At 37.2% G+C, this 20,996-nt stretch overlaps 1 protein-coding gene across 7 annotated transcripts in view; it reads right to left on the bottom strand.

Annotated features, from left to right (window-relative positions):
* FTO (FTO alpha-ketoglutarate dependent dioxygenase) overlaps positions 1 to 20,996 on the bottom strand; it is a 221,981-nt gene that overhangs the window by 32,211 nt on the left and 168,774 nt on the right. The window contains exon 9 of one of the 7 annotated variants that reach the window (XM_053987136.1): positions 972 to 1,052. The exons of the other annotated variants lie outside the window; for them this stretch is intronic. Within the exon in view, the coding sequence (XP_053843111.1) occupies positions 1,031 to 1,052 (22 nt within the window). The 3' untranslated portion in view covers positions 972 to 1,030. Of the gene's footprint in view, positions 1 to 971; positions 1,053 to 20,996 lie in introns of those variants that run through there. 7 annotated transcript variants of the gene reach the window in all.

The raw sequence follows: 20,996 nt of genomic DNA, 5'->3' as shown, positions 1-20,996 counted from the left end.
TGGAAAGACTGAGTGGGACTTGAGCATAAGTCAAGTGAAATCACACATTTATTAAAGAAACTCTTTCATACGGCATGTTGCACTCAACATCCATGCAAAGTAATTGCTGAAGATATGATTTGCCCAAAAGTCCTCATTTTACAAATGGTAGGACATGCAGGCAACAAAATAACTCACTCTTAAATGTCTTTGTGAACCTATGCCTGAGCAATGACAGTACAAAAATAGATCAGTATTGACAGTACATAATCCCTAGTGTTATGGCAGAATATTCATTAATAGTTCAGAATTCTTCAGGAAGCAGGGAGATACTCCTTCCCAATCTACCAAGAACTGACTGGTCTCCATCTTTCTTGAGAGATCTTTCAAAAGCAAATCAAAACTTAAAACATTATGGTGTTGCAATTTTAATACACGTGATTTACATTCTTGTGGAAAAGGCTGAATTAAAGCTATAGCCAGACTCAGCATGTGTGCCATGGTCTCTGGAAGCATGTAATAAATGCAATCTAAAATCAATAGCAAGAAACAATTACAGCATCTGAATACCATTTGGGTGAAATAAGCTGATGCTGGTGAAGCAACCAGCAAATGTCTGTCAATACCTGCAACAAAGTATTCCACAGCATTTGCACAAAGAGGGGTTGAGTAAATATCAATAAAGCAACTCCTACTACAAACAGTAAAAATGCTAAAATCAATATTATAAAATAAAAAAGTTAGCACACAGATGAACACTGTGATTTAGACAGTGCTGTGTTAGGAGTGTTGCTAAGTTCCTGCATCTCAGTAAAGGAACAGACAATGACTGCATTTGTCCAGTGCTCTGATCAATCAAGAAATAAAATTATACAACAAATGGTATGCAAACATTAAACCATAGGCATTCATATGAAAATATATTTCTGTCCTACAGCAGGCAGAATCACATACCTACTGCACCTGCTAGTCCCATGCACTGTCAAGAATCCATCCAACTAGCCCACAACATGGCAGCTCTGTCTGCTTAATGGGAAGACCCTCAAGGACTTCACATTTGTCCATAGAAAAGGCTTGAGTAAGAAAAAAAAAAAAACATTATTGCAAAATATTTACATTAAAGCATCAAATCCCAGTAAATTCTTTAAAGACCCAGCAACTAAAAGGGTAAAACTGCAAGTGACAGCCCATCTGCAAGATGCTGTCTGCAGCTCTGACCTGCATTTAAAACAGGGCTGCTTAGCCTTTAGAGCACCTAAAGTTGGCTCTGTTGTTTGCATTTCATAGAAACTACTTTTGAAAGTAAACAAGAACCTTTAGTGAATTATTTAGCATACAAATAAACCGGCAAAGAAGCCTAAGTAGGCCAATATGAACTAACTCGATTGAAATATTCATCTGTAAATAACTTTTCAATCTGCTGCTTTCACGTACAAATACTACATGGAACATTAGACACAACTAGCTTCTAGGGATATTTAGGCTCACTGGAGAGCAATTTTTATGTCTACTGGCATCTGTGGGTAGTGATATGGACTGACTGTTAATATAACCAACATAAAATTTATGTGAACACTCGCTGCAATAGCAACACACTGTCAGACAGCTGGTGGTTGATGCGTAGCACATGCGGATTTTATATGCATTGTGTAAACTAACCTTTGCAAAAAGATTTAGCAGGTTTATTCGTTTAGGAAATCGCTGTAATTATGGATAATTCATAATGGCCACTTATCCATTCTATAGCAATAGCTGCTTTAATTTAGACTCTGTTTCTTTGAGCCATAAATAAGTGTGCTGATATCTTCTGCACAGATGTGGTATTCAACCTGTTCAAGTTGGTTGAGTTCTGCTTGTGTTTTAATGCAAAAAAAAATAGTAGATAAGCCCATAAAAGGCACTTGCCTTGAAATAAATTAGCAAAAAATGAAGCTTGAAAGTTCTGAAACTCTTCTAGTAGCTCCTTTAAGGGAGGAGAGGGTAAAACTCAGAAATTCTCCACAAAAAAAGGAGTGAACTACATGGTCAGAGATCTGACCTGAGATAGAATACCAGATTTGCATAATTAATCATTGGAAAAAGAGATATGTCTGTGACCTACGTGTATTATTTACAATCTATTCAGTTTGTAATGGAGGGTTTGACCTCTGTGAGCCCTTCTCATAACACTTTGACTTTCCTGCTTCTGTGCACAACTCCAGCCTTCTCTGCAGTAGAACACGTGTGGTGTTTCCTAACTTCAATTCCCACTAAAAATTCCTGCAAAGCAATTCCTTGTGTTCCCATTGCTTATTTAGTGGACAGTACTTTTCCTGAATTGTCAGCTATCCCATGTCCTACTGGCTTGGAACCACTTGGGTCTCTCTGACCAAACCTCCATAAATCCATCTTTCCTTTAATTCCCTGCCTTTGGACACAGGCAGTCTTAGTAGAAACAATTCACAGATAACTACTAATCAGGAACTATAGTAAGCCTATAGTAGGCCTATAGTAACCACAAGGCCTGTAGTAGCCAACATATCAAATCTGCTAATTTTACAAAAAAAAAAAAAAAAAAAAATAATAAAAAAAAAAAATATATATATATATATATATATATATATATATATAACAAATCTGCTACCCTTGTCACTTGTGACCCCACTGGTATCTTCTTTAGATAAGAATAAATAAATAAAAAAATATTATTTGAGATGTCTTTCAGAAAATGCTTAAGATGGTTGATAAAGCAGCTTGAAGTATCAAAGGATCAGCAAGTGTAGAAACAAACAAAATCCAGATTCTCCTGATTCCAATTTATGCTTCTTCCTTTCTGGAAGAACCCTAGATTAGCATGGACAGCAAAGAATTTGGATACTGAGCTTTGCAGCAGGTGACAAAGCACAATGGCTCAAGGTAATTATTTCCTTGTGTATAAAAGGCAAAAATGTGGAGTGCTATGGAAAACTATCTAGCCTTGTAAGTCTCCTGTCACAAAATTACTAACATTGCCTTTCCAGGGAGGGTGCAACCTACATTTTTTTCTCCATTTAGATTTTATAGTAACCTTGAAAGTGACATTAAATGACATAAACTCACATAGTATCATGGCAGTGGAGCACAGTAAGTATGCCCTGTTTGGGATCAAGTCAGTCAGAGATGAGAGGCTTGTACTGTTTTCTTATCAGCTCAACTTATACTGTGCCTGAAGAATGTGTACCAGCCAAAGCACTGGGCCTATGAGTTTAGTATGGATCTTCTGATAAGATTTACCTTTTTTTTAAAGAAGAAAATACAAAAGTGTAAGTTGTCTGTCTGCAATCACCAAGGAAATACAGAATAATCACAGTTAACAAAGGGAGATGTAGCAATCACCACATATACTGAATTTCAGGTTATCTAAGGCTATCATTTTCAATCTCTTGATGACAAATGACCACACCATTCTACTCATTTCCAGTCCAGTCTGAAGAGGTATTCATTGTCAGATTTAGATTTCAGTAATAAAAAGACCTTGGCTAAGCAATGTTTCCAATCCATTGAACTAATACACTCAATTTTTTCATAAGTGCATGGAATACAGTATAAAAAAAGTCTTCCAATACCCTCTGCAAATCCATGAGGTAGTAAAGCACAACTACTGCTTTAATATCATTCAAAACATAAACACTGCAGTAATTATGTACTTTCTGGGTAGAGGCACTACAAAAAGAGAAGTAAAACATGAAACAAACTTTTTTTTTAAGGAATTCCTAGGCAGTGACAGGAAACAACTGTATTTCCCTTACCCAAATCAGAGCTAAGATTAGAATGGAAATGGGATAGATGAACTCCAAAGTTAGAAGTTTTGCTGTCAAAGCAAGACCCCTTTTGGCAGTATCCTCTTGCTCTCTGGGTTCTGACTAATATGCTTTGAATGAGATAAAAGCTCCTGCATTAGCATTCAGTTCAACCAACAAGAGCAATTGACTATAGAATGGAATTGCTTTGCCAATGGCATATTGCACATAAGCTGAGTGAAACTGCAAATCTCCGTGCCAGAGGAAAGTCTGAAATTTCCATTGCTTTTTTATATATTGCATTTATTTTATCAAATAATGGCCAAATAATTCCAAATTGCAAAACTCAATCTGATTCATAGAACTGAGCTGAAACATTTGGTTTTTAGTCATCAGAACACTGGGCTGTTTTCTTCGTGGTGATGTTCAGCTTGGTGGGACTTGTGGCAGGTGAGCTTGACGTCCACGTTCACACTATAGTTGACATCCCTGGTGGGATGAGTTGACATCTGCCATAATTTATTCAGCAGTCATTTAACTTCTGTAGGCCATTACACAGCTTTATCTTATAAAGTCCAAAAAACATTAAAGATACATTATTTTTGCCAATAAGCTGAACAAACTGAATAAAATGTGAGTTTGATCTACCCTTCTAGAAGGCGATTTCAAGTGCCAAAAAATTTTTTTTTTTTTTGAATAATCAAAACCCTGAACTTTAGATCAAACTCAAAAATTAAACCGATTTTGTTTGAATAAAACAGAGACATTTATTATGGGAAGCTTTAGCTTTGTAAAAATTGCACTTTTTGGTGAAGAAGTATTTGACCTTAATTTTGATTAGCTCAAATGATTGTGACTCAGCAAAAAGATGGTAAAATGGGGGGTGAGATACTGCTGTGCTAATTCTTACCACAAAAATTTCACAGTATTTACTGCATCTTTATTAAGTAATTCCTGTACTTGAATAAGACATGAATCTTTATTTCTTTAAAAAGGCTTTACTGTTCAGGATTGGAATGGAAATATAAACCCTACCTGCTCAAAAACAGGAGCTGAAGACACATAAGAAATGGTCTTAAAGAAGCTGAAAATGTATATTTGGGGGTCGGGCCGGGCCTGAACAGGGCGGATGACACCATCTCAGCAACAGTTGTGAGACAAACTAACATCTATTTAACCCAAATTTATAAACTCCTTTTTCTCCTGAGATATTTCTTAGAGTAAAACTGTTCTCTAGGTACTCCAAATTTCTGTAGCAACTAGAAAAAATCAGAAGAAAGTCTTACACTAGGCTAAAGTGGCTACACATGATTCTTAACAAATGCAACACTTGTTATAGCCTTGGACAAGAAGGAAGCATGTAAAGAAAACTAACCACTTGTCCAGGCTGGTAGTGCACAAGAGAAGACCTGCAAGCCATGGAAGGCTTGTCTGAACAGGTACCCTATCACAAGGGGTGAGCAAAACAAAAGAAAATAACAAAACAAAAAGAAAAAGATAAAACAGTGCAGGAATGTAAGGGATAAGATCCAGCAGGGTAGAGATATTTTGACTTAAGCCTAAAAAGCATTCTGTGACAAGGAACTTGAGATGGGGCAGGGGCAAGGGAGAAAACAGGTTTTGCCATTTTGGTTTATTAGGTTTATTTATCTGTGCTTCAAATAAAATATAGCCATGAAGAAATCAGCTAGGTATTTGCTAAATATTTTGAAAGTGCTGATAATGATGACCAGTGTATCTTACTGCACAAAAGCTCATTATGTGACTTGTCATTACTGGGACTGATTCCTCAGCTAACCCAAACTCTAATTCTTCAGGGTCTCCAGAGGAGGGCATTATCAAGAGGACAAAATGCTCATGCCAGAGCAGCTCTAGAAAAGGGTGACTGGAGATCATGTGGGGAGGAGGCCAAACACACCACGCCCCACCTTGTGCAAACCATCCAGGCAGTCTGTGCCCAACACTGCGCCAAAGAGGCAAAGAATAAAAAAGAAACTGGCAATGCATGAACTAAAGTTCAATGGGAGATGTGCCTGTGATGTGTGGAACTTCTGCAGTGAGGCTGGGATTGGCACTCGGGGCTGAGCATCAGAGCCACTGCTCCCTGCTGAGCTCCTGCTCAGCACCACACGGGACTGAAGGGGGCAGGCAGCACCCAGAGCTCTGCAGGCTCTGCTCAAAGCTGCCAGCATGGCAAGCAACTGAGCACACTGCAAGGAACTTGCAGGTCGGAAGAAAAAAGAAAACACATGGAAAAAAAAAATAATCCTGAGCATGTGGGATGTAAGGAAATGTATGGTTGACAGGTTTTTTAGTCCCTCTTCCAGGGATCAAAATTACTTCAGAGACTGCCTACAAAGGGAAATTCCTTAAAAGTGGAAGCCAGTGGCTAGACTGAGAAGAAAAGGAGAAAAGCAGAGATTATAAAGTAAACAAAATAGAAACTCCAGCGCATCATCTGTCTTTGGTTGTAACTCGCTTCTTTCCTGAGAAATAAACTTCAAATTATCAAACATGAATAATGAAACAGAAGTCACAAAAGAGTGACTGAATTCAGAAGTGGCCTTCAAGGTTAGATTACATCCCTTTGTCTTAAACAAACAAACCAAAAAAGCAATAAAACTACCATTAGCTTTCTATAAAGTATTTTTTAAACTGAAAATCACCTTTTTTTTTTTTTTTTTTCACAAAAAGAAATGCTTTTGCAGTAAGAGTAAACAGTTTTGAACATAAGAAACAGCAAACAGTTTGGCACTGATTTTTAGCACTTATGGTTGAGTGCAAAAGCTAAAGTACAGTATTTTTAAAAGCAGAATGTATTTCTTAAGTCACAAAGTCTTCATTGGATTTGCAGATGGGGACCTCTATTGGTATAAAATAATTTCTAAAAAAATGACACCTGGAAAGAGACCCATTGGCTCCCACAGAAATGACAATGGCCAAAATCTCATTTTCATTATACCCACTTTAACAAATATTCATTTCAATTAAAACTGAAGGAATTAGGACAATCAAATGCACTTAATGTAAGAATTTGGTCCAAATGTGAAAGATGTCAAGTATTCTTAAGAAAAAAAAGCTACAAAGAACTAATATACTTTGAAGTTAACCTTCTCATACTCACGCCTAGGGCCCTTCTGTGCATGGCCTTATGTGCATTTTTACTACAACCTCCATGTAACCACGCAGTGTTCTGGCTCTGGACTGACATCTCTCTGTGCTGGGCAGGATTTTCAATCCTTCATGACCATCTATTTGTCACTGCAGGTGAGTGGTAGCACTCAGGCTGATCCCCAGCCACTTTCACAGTTACTTATCTGTCTTTATGGATTCTTCCTGTGTGTCAAGTTGGTGCATAACAGCATTACTGTCAGGGTGACAAAATTGTCCCCAGAGTGTCACAAATGACTCCCCGGCCTTATGGCTGCAAGCAGGTAGTAACACATCGACACTGCCTTCCTCAGCTCATCTTTCTCCAGCCCTGCCACCCGCCTGTTATTCCGCACACACATTCCCCTCTACGGATGTAAGCCTCAGCTAAGAATTCAGACAGTTCTAATTTTGGTACTTTAAAATTACCACCAAAAAAAGAGAGCAGAGCTTGCTTTCACAGGGAAATATTTTTCTTTGAAAAGTCTGCTCATTTACCTGATTAAATAATAGACTTTTGGGGGAAGAATACTCTGCAGAATTATTGTTTTCTAAACATAGAAACCATGATTACAAATTCAAAATAGTGGCTAAAAATCTGCACACACTGATTTTTGCTGAATTCTATATGCTACCCATGCTCTTAATTTTTTCATGTGTTTTCCTATCAATGAAAGCCTGGGGTTTTTTTCCTATAATTCGGTTGCATTTTTTACTTAATTGTATTCTGCATGCAGTAATACCTTTTTTAAAATAACGTGTTCTCCAGTTCAACATTGGTTGAATTTATCTCTTTAAATTTGTCTCTGATAAATTTAAAATCTCATTTGACAAGTGCTGGTTTAAAATCTTTTTTCTCCTCTCATAATATAAAATCATTCCAAGGAGAAAAAAAAAATCCATCAAGTTAAAACAATTGATATATTATTTGAAGAAGGTTGAGAATCTTGATAAATACAGAGGAAAAAAAAATGCAGCAGCAGTAAAGATTGTTCAATAATCTAAAAACTACCTAACGGTCACACAATACAATCTAAGATTTTGGTGATTCTTACATGAACCGTGGTTTATGAAAATAAGCTGCTTTAAGTCCACTGTACTTTAATTCTTCAAAACAACCTCAAGGTAACTGTTTCCAGACACTGACATCCATGAAGGAGAGTCCCTGTGTTTCTGTCCCCTCATCACCTTGCTGTATCAGCTCATCTCTCCGTGCCTCAGTTTCCCCAGCTGTGAACTGAAGATCGTTACACCAAATTTTCCTACAAAAAAAGCCAAAAAAACCTCAGAGTATTGAAACTAGTCAACATTAGAAGTACACTGAGATAAAACAAAAGCTTTTTTTTTTTTTTTTGTGAAGATAAGCATTTAGAGAATGACCCAGGGTGTGTGTGTGTGTGAAATGCATAGTCAGGCACTGCTGCCTTGAGAAATGTGGCTGGACCAAGGGTACCTGACCCCCGCTGACACTGCCACAGCCGAGGACAGGAGTGCTCCCACAAACACGTGTTTGGCTCTCCCTGCACACCCTCCCCACCCCTCGGACCATTTGTCCTTCACCTGACAAACACTTATTGTCTGAGTTCTCAGATAGGTTCAATATGATTTCTGACACTGGAAAAACAAAGCTAAAAGCAATTTAGAAATACCTGCCCATGAAGTCAAAAGGCAAAATATCTAAAGCTTCTCCTGGAATCTCTGACCTCAGAGGCTGACATGGTTTGATGGGAAATTTAATGTAATAGTCTGAGAAAGCCAAAAGGCCTATTGTCAGCAATGAAGTCTGAAAGTTAGCAGAATTAATATAACTGTACAATGGAAGTGCCCTCGAGGGACAAGGCTGCAGAACCAGGGCAGAGGGAAAAATGACTTTTGAAGTCATTTCACTATGACATTCTGTCATCACCGCTAAACGGAAATAAAAAAATCATCTGAATCACCACATGCTTCAGTGTGTGTCCCTTCCTTATCTAATATAAAGTAATAACACTGACGTCCTGTGCCCCACCTAAGCTGGGAAGGGGCTCTGCAGGGACTTCAGGAGCTCCATTTTGAATTGCTAAATGCAATAAGAATAAATGCAAGTGGGAGTCTGTTTAGCAGAGAATGATGTCTGGTCTGTAGCCCATCAAAGCTCAATAAATCTCAATGCTTCAACAAGAGATGAAAATGGTTATCTCATCATTTCAGTGCCAGGGTGAAATTTTCTCTGAGCCAGAGTATTTTTACAGATGATTTATGTCTGGGAAGGGTAGTTGTTTAACAAAATGGCAGATAATGATAAATAGAAAGCAAATAGAAACAGCAGCAAGGGAGTGGTTCTTAGTTGCAGCAGCAGAATAAACAATATACTTACATAAAGTATATGTCACATATAAGTGCCATTATTCTAAATCCTATGACTTATATGTTACTTGGAACATCACATAAAAGAGCTGGTAATATGATTTACAGGATAGGAAATTTAACATGTATGCAAGGCAAATAAGTATCAAAATTCTTCTTTCTGTTACATTTCTGTTAATCCCACTTCATCGAAATTACTCTGGATTTACAATTGTATAATAAACCACAAGTGTCTATGTGTTCACTGGGTTTAATACATTATTATATTAAAAGGAGAAGGATCAAAAGATGGGCTAATTTTGATGTTGTTACAAATTTATTTTTAACCACAATACTTATATTGTCTGTGGGCTAAAATACAAATACTGTTATAGAAAAAGGAAAGGCTGATACACACACTACATGGACATGTTTTTAATAAAGTCATCTGAAAACCAAACTTTTTTTTCCCTTAAGATCTGGGTTTGGATGACATGATAAAACAAATATTCATGAAGTTAATGATGAGAAGAAAATGCAGCACAAAGCAAACTGCCTGTTTGAGTTTTTTGAATTAGAGGTACTGCAAACAATGTCAAATTGGAGATGGAGATTTGAGGTCGGGGTGCTCGATTTCAGTTTCTTTTTCTTTTTCTGCATTTTTCCTGTGGCTGTACACAAAGGAAAAAAAAACCTAATTACAGTTTTAAATGCCCAAAATGCCATGTCCACCAAAAGCCCGATGCTCATTAGTACTAGTAATTAACTTTACAACTGTCAACACAAACACCACACAGGCTGACAGATAGATAGTAGCTCTGAGGGTGCTAATAAATCCGGAAATAACAACTTGACACGCAGATGCACAAAAGGATGCAGGTGATAAAGAAATGTTGACATCAAATCTAATTATCTTCGAAACGGCCGAGTACTGCACAATCCCCAGTAATGCACTGTTATTGCTGGTGATGAGCCCCACTGGAACGGCTCTTAACCACAGCCTACAACGCAGCTTTTACAGCCCCTTGTCATATCTAGTGAGGACAATATCAAAAAGGAAATTATGAGTGTCATGACCCCTCCAAGTCAAAAATCTAGTGATGAATATAGGCTCAGCAAGGCATAGCAGATTACCCCCTTACGAGTTTTAAAGCCAGGATGATATATGACATTTTTATCAGGCACTTTCTCAGGAATGTCACCAAGAGGGAAAATAAAGGCCCTGAAAAGAGACGACTAGGTGAATTATGCAACTGTAATTGCCGATCATAACCTGATATGAGCTGAAATTGCTCTGTTTTCATATTGAGATAGCATAAAATAGTCGGGAAATGCAATGGCTTCTTAATGTGGCCTAGATGAGTCTAATATTCTGATCATTTTTCACTCAGCTGCTAGGTAAATAGTGCTTCTTTAACACAACCACCGTGGCCCAGGGCAATCTGGGGGCCCAATTTTACACTTGAATTGAGGAAATATGTGTAAACTACAATTTTTCATATTTTCTGCATACATAAGAAGATGAAACATCTTTATCATGTGTATTGTCTGGCTGAGCTTATACAAAATATTAGTTTATCTCTCCTACTTTGGTTTATTCCATAAGCAAAACACATAGATCTAAAGGACAGGCAATATTCTATATACAAAATAGGTCCATCTTTTATGCAGCCTCATATGAAGAATTGTATCATCTTATTTTTGAAAAGCTGGCACTTAGCAAGCCTAGATTTTGCAAAATAAATTAAAATATTCTAAAATCCTCACACTTTTCTGCAAACTGGTGTTTAAAAAACAAAGAAAAATAAAAGACCATAGAAATATTAATCTGTACAACATGAGATACTAGTTTAAACAATAACCTCTAGGAGAAAAGGAAGGTGAAGGGCATTTCTTTATTACCATGCCATAAGATAAATTTATTTTATCATAAATCTGCTGCATTAAGGGGCTCATAAAATAGATTTGCTTAAAAACCAAAACTGAGTTAAAATAAAAAACCCTCAAATCAACCACAAAACCCAATGAAACAAAAAGCATGCTACTACCCATTCTCAGATAATAATCAGCAATAATACCTGGGGCAGAAAGGTCATAAACCATACTTCCAAGACAGGAATAATTCATTGTACTACTATGTGTTTAAGAATTAGTTTGATAGAGTCACTATCTAGACTATGAGATATTGTCTATCAATCTGACCTTCTAAAAATGAGCCCACAGACTCCCACTTAGATCAAAACCTCTTCTTTTATGATAAGCAGTGTCTTTCTTGTGATGAATTTTAGGACCAGGTTTATGATGAGTGCGGCACCATTTGCAAAATATGAAAGTGAATCAATGCAAACTCTTAAATAATTAGATCTTTAAATTTCTGGGCATATTTTTCCTGCAAAGGAACTGAGGAAAGCAACCCCGTTTTGCTCGCCTGCTCAAGAGTCAGTTCATAAATAAACAAGTACAAAGGAGGTTAAAATATTGAAATTTCTTTGTTTGCATTTATGTTATCTGTTCTTAGTTCCTATATATCCACCTTATCAAGGTGCTCCAACACTAATTGCAAAGCAGCACTGACTAGCAGCAATAACCAGCACTTGGAAAAATCCTGTGTGATGCTGGTGACTGCAGATAAGAGCCCCTTAACAAACTTGGGTATATCTGCATCAACTTACTTCCTACTCCCTTCTACATTTTATGCTTCCTAGAGGCTGATATTTTGTACTAAATATCATAGCAAAGTGATACCTCACTCTACAGAGAGGCTTCAAGCACAGATGATTTCCAAAGGCTTGAGGGTGTGGGATATACGGAACTGAAAAAACACTGTGATACTTCAGTAATCACACGAGTCTTTGTAAAATATTTGACTGGAAACCAGAAGAGGATTGAAATATAGTTCCTAGCAATTAATACTGTGTGATCCTAAATGTAGAGTTGTTCAGATCTCAAAAGAATTTAAAACTGTAGACCCATCCATATTTATTACATTACCACTAACCCTATTATGAACAGTCTTTATGTAATTAACATACCAGCAGGGAATTTAAGAGGTACTTGGCATTAATTTTCAATCCCTATTCTCCATGAATTTGGTACTCAATTGTAGTGATAAATAGAAGACACATGGTTATGATTACGCATTTTCTGTAACGATTATGCACCACAGTAGAAAAGACCTCATAATGCAGCACAGGCTCACAGTTAGCTAGAAAACCCTTGCTTAGCAAGAAAAATTTACTGCTGGATTTTCATTCTCTTACAGTAATTCAGAAAGTCAAGTGACCACTTTCCATTTTTTCCCTTTTTCACAAGACCTGTTTAGAGAAGACTTTTCCCACACTCACTGGCACTTGGCAGAAAAATAACTTCCAGCCTTCATCATTCCCTCCTCAAGCCAGCCCCGCTGAAGGTGTATTTATTCCATCTCCCTGTCTCTGTATCCCCCTTCCGGAGAGCGGGCGCAGGGGCTGCAGCCACTGTTGCTAAGCAACTCAGCCACAGCACTGCATCACCAAGTACAGATTGCTCCCATCATTTTCAGCCTCACAAATTTGGGAGCTGGTATAATAATAGGAAGTAGTATGGATAACAAAACCATTATCCATAGACTGGTAAGTTAGCAGATGGATCATAAGAGCTAAAAAAAGAAAAAACAAAGCTACTGTAACAAGAACACTGAACAATTATTGGCAGCATTATTTTCAACCTTTTTTTTTTTTTTTTAATCATTACAGCCTTCACAAAGAAGTTTACATACTCACTATGTGTGAATGCAGAAGTATTTTTGAATTGTGACGATTTTTTGTGGGTCTTTCTGTGCAGGAGAGCACCACAATATCGGTGCTGCTGAAAGCCAGCACAAGATCTATTAGTAATCAAATTTCAGCCCAGATTTTATGGTTAGTCTAACCGAGTTAATTTCTCTAATGTTAGCAATTCATGGAAGAGGTCTCTTGTGGCAGCACAAACCTGGGATCCACAGCAGCTGTCAGAAGAGACTCTAAGGAATTCCTTATTAGCCAGAATGCAACCAGGCAGAAAACTCATTACACAGTGCTAAATATACTTAATCACATCTATTAGAGAAAAATGAACTTGATAATTACAACAAATAACTAAAGAGCAAAAAGTGTTCATGGAAAAACCCACACCAGGATGTGTAAGAAGAGGGGCTGCATACTGACTGTGTGGGAGAAAGCCTCGCTGGAAACTCTTCTGATTCTGATGGAAAATGATTATACCACAGTGTACAAATGATTTAGGTTTCCCTTGAAAGTGAAACATTTACATTTAATAGCTTACATAAATGTAACATAATAAGTAAATTAATTGCTTAGATTTTAAAAATTAACTTGGAAAGCTCTTCTGAGAGTTGAAACAACAACATCTCAACATGCTTTTTTGGGGAAAAAGAAGTCTGCTACAGACATTCACCACAAAAATGGTAATTTCACAATAGCTGGTACTTCACTGCAATACATAATACAAGTGCTCAAAGTCTTTCCTTGCTCTGCAGCCTTTATTTTGTTTCAAATGGGATTGGAGTGGGGTGATGTGGTCCACAATTTTGCCCATCAAATTATCTGCATTTTAAAACTGACAGTTTTAAACTAGAGCTATCAGATAATGGCCTCACAACGTAATTATAGGCTGAAGTCAAACATAAGCACCACATATCATACACAAGCAGACCTGGATACCATCTGCCAAAACCTCCCTTACTCTGTCATCCAGAAGTATCTGAAGTCTGTCTTAGTTTTATTTGCACTATGCCTAGTCAGTGCACATGAAGTATGGGCACTCTAAAGTTGCAGCAATTGCAAATCCCAATGCACAGACACTTGGAGCACACAACAGAGCAGTGACTGCAGCTTCATATCTTTAGAACAAGCCTAATACCCAGACTTCTGTCACTTCATACCAAATTCCTCTCACATCTTATGAAAAGTAGTTAACCTTTAAGCAGATCCATGAACTTGGAGTCTTTTTGAGCCCAAACTTTATTTAAAATTCTTTCCCAACTATATATATATCCTTAATTCAACATCATTGAAATAAAGAAATCAGGCATATTGAAATAATCAAATAAAATCTGAGAAGGGATACTCCAAGGTTTTCATGTAATTTTGACTTTATTGGAAGAGGACATCTAAGTAATGCATGAAGCAAGCCATCTGGGTTTTCTTTTTCTATTCAGCCATAGAACATTTTTCACCTTTATTTCTATGAAATACCATTAAAACACTGGATAGCATCTAGCAAAAATAAGACAAATTCTTCACAGTTGTATCCAAATAAAGAGAGAATGCAATGGAATGGAAGTCCTCATCTAAAGGCTGTCAAAGACAGAAAACCTCAACACTTCGCAAGCCAAAGTGAGGGACCCACGTAAGTCCCAAGTGAAAGGTCTACACTGCCAGCTTCCTCTCTTCACCTCATTCCTTTCCTCCAGCTGTCATGAAGAGAGGCAAGAAATTACAGAATTCCATTTCCTAGGAACATAACTTAAAATGGTGGAAATTAGGAAACAGGATTTGATTAATTGTGTGGCCCAACAACAGTGAAAGATCCAACGTCTGCATGACAGTAAATTAAGAGCAGATGGACAAGACTTTGACCTGATAGAAGAAAAAAAAAAAAATTACTGCTCCCTTGCACTTGTTTTCCTTTGTTTTAGCTGATTCTACCTTCTCTTGGTCATTTCTGCTGTCTCTGTATCATGTCAGAGCCAGTATTTTACACGTAAAACAAGGCAATAGCTACAAAGCTCAGGCAATAGCCACTTCTCAGAAGTTAAGGACCACATATACACCATTTTTAAATAAGCTCCTTCCAGTGAGTTACACTTAGGGACTGATGTTATTTTAAGGAAAAATGTAAAAGGTATTCTAGAAGAGTCTAAAAATTGAACATTTTCTGAATTTTTTTTTGTTCTAAAGTTTACAGATCAGAAAATGCTCTTCTGGAAAGAAGCAACTGGGCCTTGCAAAAATTACTGACTTCATAAAGTCTATTTTTTAACCTATAAATTTAAAGAGTGAACCTTACTACAGAGAATGTGTAATATTCCTCTGTGTGAACATAGGTATCACAGAACTCATATAATTGCTTCCTCAGTTCTGTACATCTATTAAAGAATTTGTTTTTCTTTGTACAAACTGGAATTCTAATTTTAGGTTGTCAGTCATAACTTAGCATATACATCACACCATGCTGAAATCAGAATTGATACACACACATCTGAATTAAATTATGGGCACAGAATGGTACATGAATTTTTACATTATTTTTACAAATTTCTACGGCATTTCAACAGCTTTAACTCCCACTTTGTTATGCCAATACAACAAATGTCCAGTAAGTTTGAGATGTGGAAAAACAGTTTTTGCCTTCAAGCATCCTCTCTCCACTCTTTCTCTATGCTTTCAAAACTAGGCACAGTTCACATTGGATTGCTGAATTAGGTGAACCTTTCACCTGAATTTTTACAGCTGTTTCTATAATCTTATGGCTAAGATAGTCTTTACCATAGAAGGTTAAGCTGGCAACACAAATATCACATTAACTGCTGTTTACTGAAAGAGAGCTATGGTAACAGTGGTACAACAGAAAAATGAAACGAGCAAGTTTTAAAGGGCATAAAAGGCCATGATCTTTCTTTATGTGTACAGAAAATGGCTACAACTGCATCAGAATTTTGTTCAAAAAATAGAAATTACTGATTGCTCCTTTCAGAATATCAGCCTTCCTGTCCATGGTCAGGAGTGTGGACAATAAAAGCTGGTTCTGTAACATTTCTCATTTACACAGGATCAGCTCTGAACATAGACAATCCACAAGTATAATTGTGCATTGCAGTGACAAAAAAGGAGGTTTAATATCCTTTTATAACAACCATGTTCAGGAAGGCTGAACACAATGAGAACATCATCAGAATGTCAGAATTCTGCTCTTAGTGTTTTGGGGATAAAGGTACATTGCAATCTTTTCTGTCCTGCCATTCAACAAATAATAATAAGCCTTTGTCACTTAAAACAGAAAATGAATCCAATTTATTATAAAAGTTCATTAGCATTTACTGAGAATTTAATTAATAGAAATGGAAAGCTTGCTTTAGAATTAGTGTGTTAATAGTATATGAACTGCAGATAGCTCCTTTTAAATCCAGATCATTCTTTCTGGGATATAAATTCCCATTCTTACTTAATTCTCTGTTGAGGGCCTTATGGATTTTTTTTCTTCCCAGGGAAGTTTTTTCCATTGTGAATACAGAAAAAAAGAAATCTGTGGAGATGCTTACAAAGCAAGCTTATGTTGAGAATAAAGAGCAGTTTGAAAGCCAACAGAGAGTGATGAGAAGTGACAAACACAAGAATAGAGGAATCATTCCTTTTGCAGTCCTCATGGACAGTCCAAGGATGCCACAGGCACAAACTTTTCCTAAGCAAAGAATGTTGTGATAGCATCAAAGGCAGAAAATCTGATTAAAATGGCTAAAACAGCTTTGTTGTTACAAAGTGTGGAAAATCTCGTAGCTCCAGATGTTCCTAACTTGGTTAGGAAGCTTTCCTTTGTTTCTTCCTATTTTCCAACAAAGGGTTGCACCAAACACCCTTGAAAAATATGGAGGAGTTAGGAACAACACTGACAAGCAGAGCAAGCAGAAGCAGCACAGTGTGGCAGCAGCTGCAGCAGCACGGGGCTGGCAGGGGATGGAGCACATGGCTGGCACTTAGCAAACAACAGAGACAACCACTACAGACCACGGATGGGGGATCTCTCCGTGGGGTTCCACCACAAGAAATGACAAGAAGAACTGTATCCATGACTTTCTCTAATGTTCATAACTCAAAACCTATGACCTTGATCACTTTAGCAGATGGCTTTGCTCTGCTGTAGTTGCAATTAAACAGAGTGTGCCAAAGTGAAGAGCAAATTACCCATGCTATCTATCCCAGTTAAAAAAATCTGCAGTCTTCCAGTATCTAGTGGGACAATATCCAAAAATTTTCAGCCCCAGCCCATGCTGGATTGCCATTATATTTTATGTCAGTCAGTACTTCAGAGAGTCCAAGACCCTTGGCATATGTTCTTAGTTAACAAAATGGAAAATTAAACTTTGTAGCAACCCCCTGCCACTCCCAAAATAAAAGAAAAATTCTATTTACATCAATGAGCAGGAAGTCTGATCTTCCTGAGCCAGCCAAAAACCCTGCACTATAAGGACATTTGGCGAATAAAGGAATTTAAAGTAAGCAAACTAGCCTAAACTCACAATCCTGCATTTCAGGTGCTGAGGAATATTCATAAGGAATATGAATTTTAAAATAACTTCTGATATTGACAAGCAGAAGTTTATTACTTTTACAGAGCTTTTATGCCTGTTCAAAAATGAGCTGACTTTCTGAACACATTATCCTCATGGAAGAAGTGCTCCTGAATTTCTTCAACACACAAAAAAACCCACAAACATAAACCCAGTATATGCACAAACAAGTAAAAAAATTATATTGCAACGAAACAGGAAAAGGTACCTAAAGACTGCGACATTTTCACTAATTAATGACTGTGTGTAACACCTCATGAAGTCTAAGAGACTGAACAAGACAATGCCTGAATATGAGATCCAGTCTTTGGATCCCAGCTACCAGAACAAACTTTTCTCTGGGCTACACTGAAAAGGAAACATGAGCAGCTCTGCTCCTTGGTTCTCCAGCACTGATGGATTTGGAATAGCAATGTACAGTAGGTTTTACAAATTAAATGCATGAAAACTGCAATGAGTAGACTTAAAAAAATGGTATTTGAGAGTAGATCTGAATATGAAGAAGATATGTAGATAAACTACCCGCTGGCAAACTCATGTTAGGTTTTTTACAGTCCAGATGGTATGGAGCAAACCAAAAGGGGGCATTTATGTCAGAGCCTGTACAACAGGAACAAGGATGCTGATATGGTTTCTTTTTTATATAGAGCTGGGTAAAGAGATCAGAGAACACTGGAACGTTAGCCAAAACAAGTTATCCAGCTGCACTGTGTTTCATCACATATCAATTTTTACTGAAAGAAACTCATACAAATTTAATCAGTTCTTCATATGGTAATATTTAACATTTTTCCCAAGTTGTTTGATATTATTGTTTTAAAAGTTCCTTTTCCCTCGTCCTCGAAACATGATGTGTGATAGTGGTGAACACAGGAAAAACATCTATCCCTGGCAGGACTGAAAGCCTCATTTACAGTAGACTCAGTAATAAATGCACTGGCGTCTGTGTCAATTGACTGTCTCAATGAAGACCAGGTCACCATAGGGAACAACAACGGCAGCCTCTACATTTGAACTCCCACATCCCCATCCCATGCATGTTTGTAGCATCAGTAGAAATTAAATTACCCTAATAAACCTTTCTGCCTTCCCCCTTCCCAAGAAACAGGATTATTTTCCTGATATCATAAACCACATGGGTTTTCCTTCTTTTTTTTTTTTTTTTGAAGGCTATCATATAGCATTTGTATAGCACTTTTAATTATTTGAAAATATATAATAGAGTGGAGACATGGATCCCACTTATATAAATGCCCATTAAAAGGCCATTTATTCTCTCAGTAACCATAAAACGTAAAACACCTCTTAAAAGAATATCATTCCTTTGTTTCTAAGCCAAACACATATAATAAGACAGCTTGCTCCTTTTAAGTAAATAAAAATGATTTGTATTAAATAAAATGAAATATTGTACGCACTATATAATTTAACAATAAGACACATCAAAGTATGCATTACTGCGAGCTAACCCATGCCTCAGAGGTGTTGCAAGCCAAATTCTTTAAACGATCCAAGAAACATGTTGTTACAGAAAAGCAAAAACCACAGCGCGTCATAAACTATTGGTCAGATGAGATGTAAAACCAAGTTCCCAACCATTTGTGGTCACTAAAATCCCCTGGCAATTACTGTGCCCATAGAATGTTGATTTTGCCCAAACTGGAATGTTTTTAATGCTCAAGTTTTATGGTCTATTCCTAATTTCTGCAGGGAGAAGTCCCCCCTGTCTGCTCTGTACTCTGGGTGCTGTGTCCAGTCCTCAAATGGTTGCAAGACTGTCTTGCATGTGAACATATTTATCTGGATCTCTACATGCTCTCAGTTACAGCCCACTAAAATGGGTGAAACTAATGGGATTTCTTGGAGGTACTTGATAGTGACATTTGATCCATAGTTTGTAACACAGTTTCAAATTCCTCACTATAATATAAGTATAAATAACATGATTATGCTGCATATAAATCCAAATAAGACGATTCAAAAAAAATGTTTATTATTGAGAATACACTAAACCCCTTGACAGAACACAAAGTGTTTTTAAAAATGCAGCAAAAATAACCATCATAGAAAAGTTTATTGTTTGTATCAGTTTCATATGGATTTGCACCACCACATTGCATCCATATTCCCCATATAGGAACTGCTCTGTAGTTTTGATTGCTCTATTTAAAAAAAAAAAAATCAGTGGAAGCACTGTAAGCTGAATCAGAAAGCTGATGAGTCAGTACATACAGTTCACTAAAAAGGAGCTTCCTCTCCAAGAAAAACATTAAAATGTAGTGCAGCTTAGGTTCTAGCTGTGCCAACTGTCTTGTAGAAAAAAAAAAAAAAAACCCTCTGTCTCTAGCAATAGCAGCAATTTCTTTTAAAAAAATCATCACACCACACAGCAAGGAAATGGACTGTAATCCTACTGATTTATATCACCTGTGAGGAGTGAGTGAATGGTGGCCTAAAGTGACATGTGAATCAAAAGTTGAGTTGTGAGTTAAGAGAACACTGACCCTATTCCATAAAGGGAAACCTCCCCAAAACACAACAGAACTAAAGACCTTCTACTGCACCTGAAGCTTTCAGTACTGCCTAATCAGCTGAGATAGTGGGGTCACAGTAGTCCATAGCTATGGAGCTGCTAATCCTGAGGAGATCAGTTGGGACATCTGCCCTACAGTCGGTCCCAAAGTGCACAAAGAACGAGCTGCGAGCTCAGGGCAGCGGTGCTGGAGATGGGACAGTCCCTGCTTGTCACAGCAGTTGCACATTCCACCCACAAAAGGTCCCACTAACAACCACAACCATTTATTCTGTGATGCTTGAAAAGTTTTTTAATAATAAAACAGCCCTAACTGAAAAGCAATGAAGCTTTTTTTCTGAGTAATTGTGACCCCAAAACATTCTACCTTGTTGATCAAAATACACCTGCCAGGTGAGTAGGAAAACCAGACCCTAGCATATCCTCCTTTTCATTCTATTGTGACAGAAACAGCAGAAAGCACATTAATGCATTTCAAACATTTCTATCAAAAAAGCCATGTTAAATAATAAATTTGAGGTGATGTTTTCATACTGTTATGTCAACAAAAAAATGACTATGTTTATGAAATTCTTTCTTGTGATGTTAATTAACAGTTCTAAACTTTTGCTGCTATCTTGCAAATTAACCTGCACCTGCAGTTTCCCGTGGCTATAGACTTCACCAAAAGTCATATGGTGCTACAATAATATTTAATAAACAATCTTTTATTAACCAGTCTTCCAGTCACAGTATTATTGCAGTCAATAAATGTTACAAGAACATTACTATGTGGCCTAAAAATTGTTATTAATTTGCATTTGATCGACTCCATGTGTCCACAAGCCTTACAGGACTGCTAAGTGCCTCTAGCACAGAGCTGAAGCTCTTCTGAAGCAGATTCACACCCATTCAAAAACAAAAGGCAATGCCCATTGAACAAACA

Source organism: Vidua macroura, chromosome 11 (genome assembly GCF_024509145.1).
Source record: "Vidua macroura isolate BioBank_ID:100142 chromosome 11, ASM2450914v1, whole genome shotgun sequence".
Taxonomy (NCBI): domain Eukaryota; kingdom Metazoa; phylum Chordata; class Aves; order Passeriformes; family Viduidae; genus Vidua; species Vidua macroura.
This window is presented reverse-complemented; position numbering and strand designations above follow the sequence as displayed.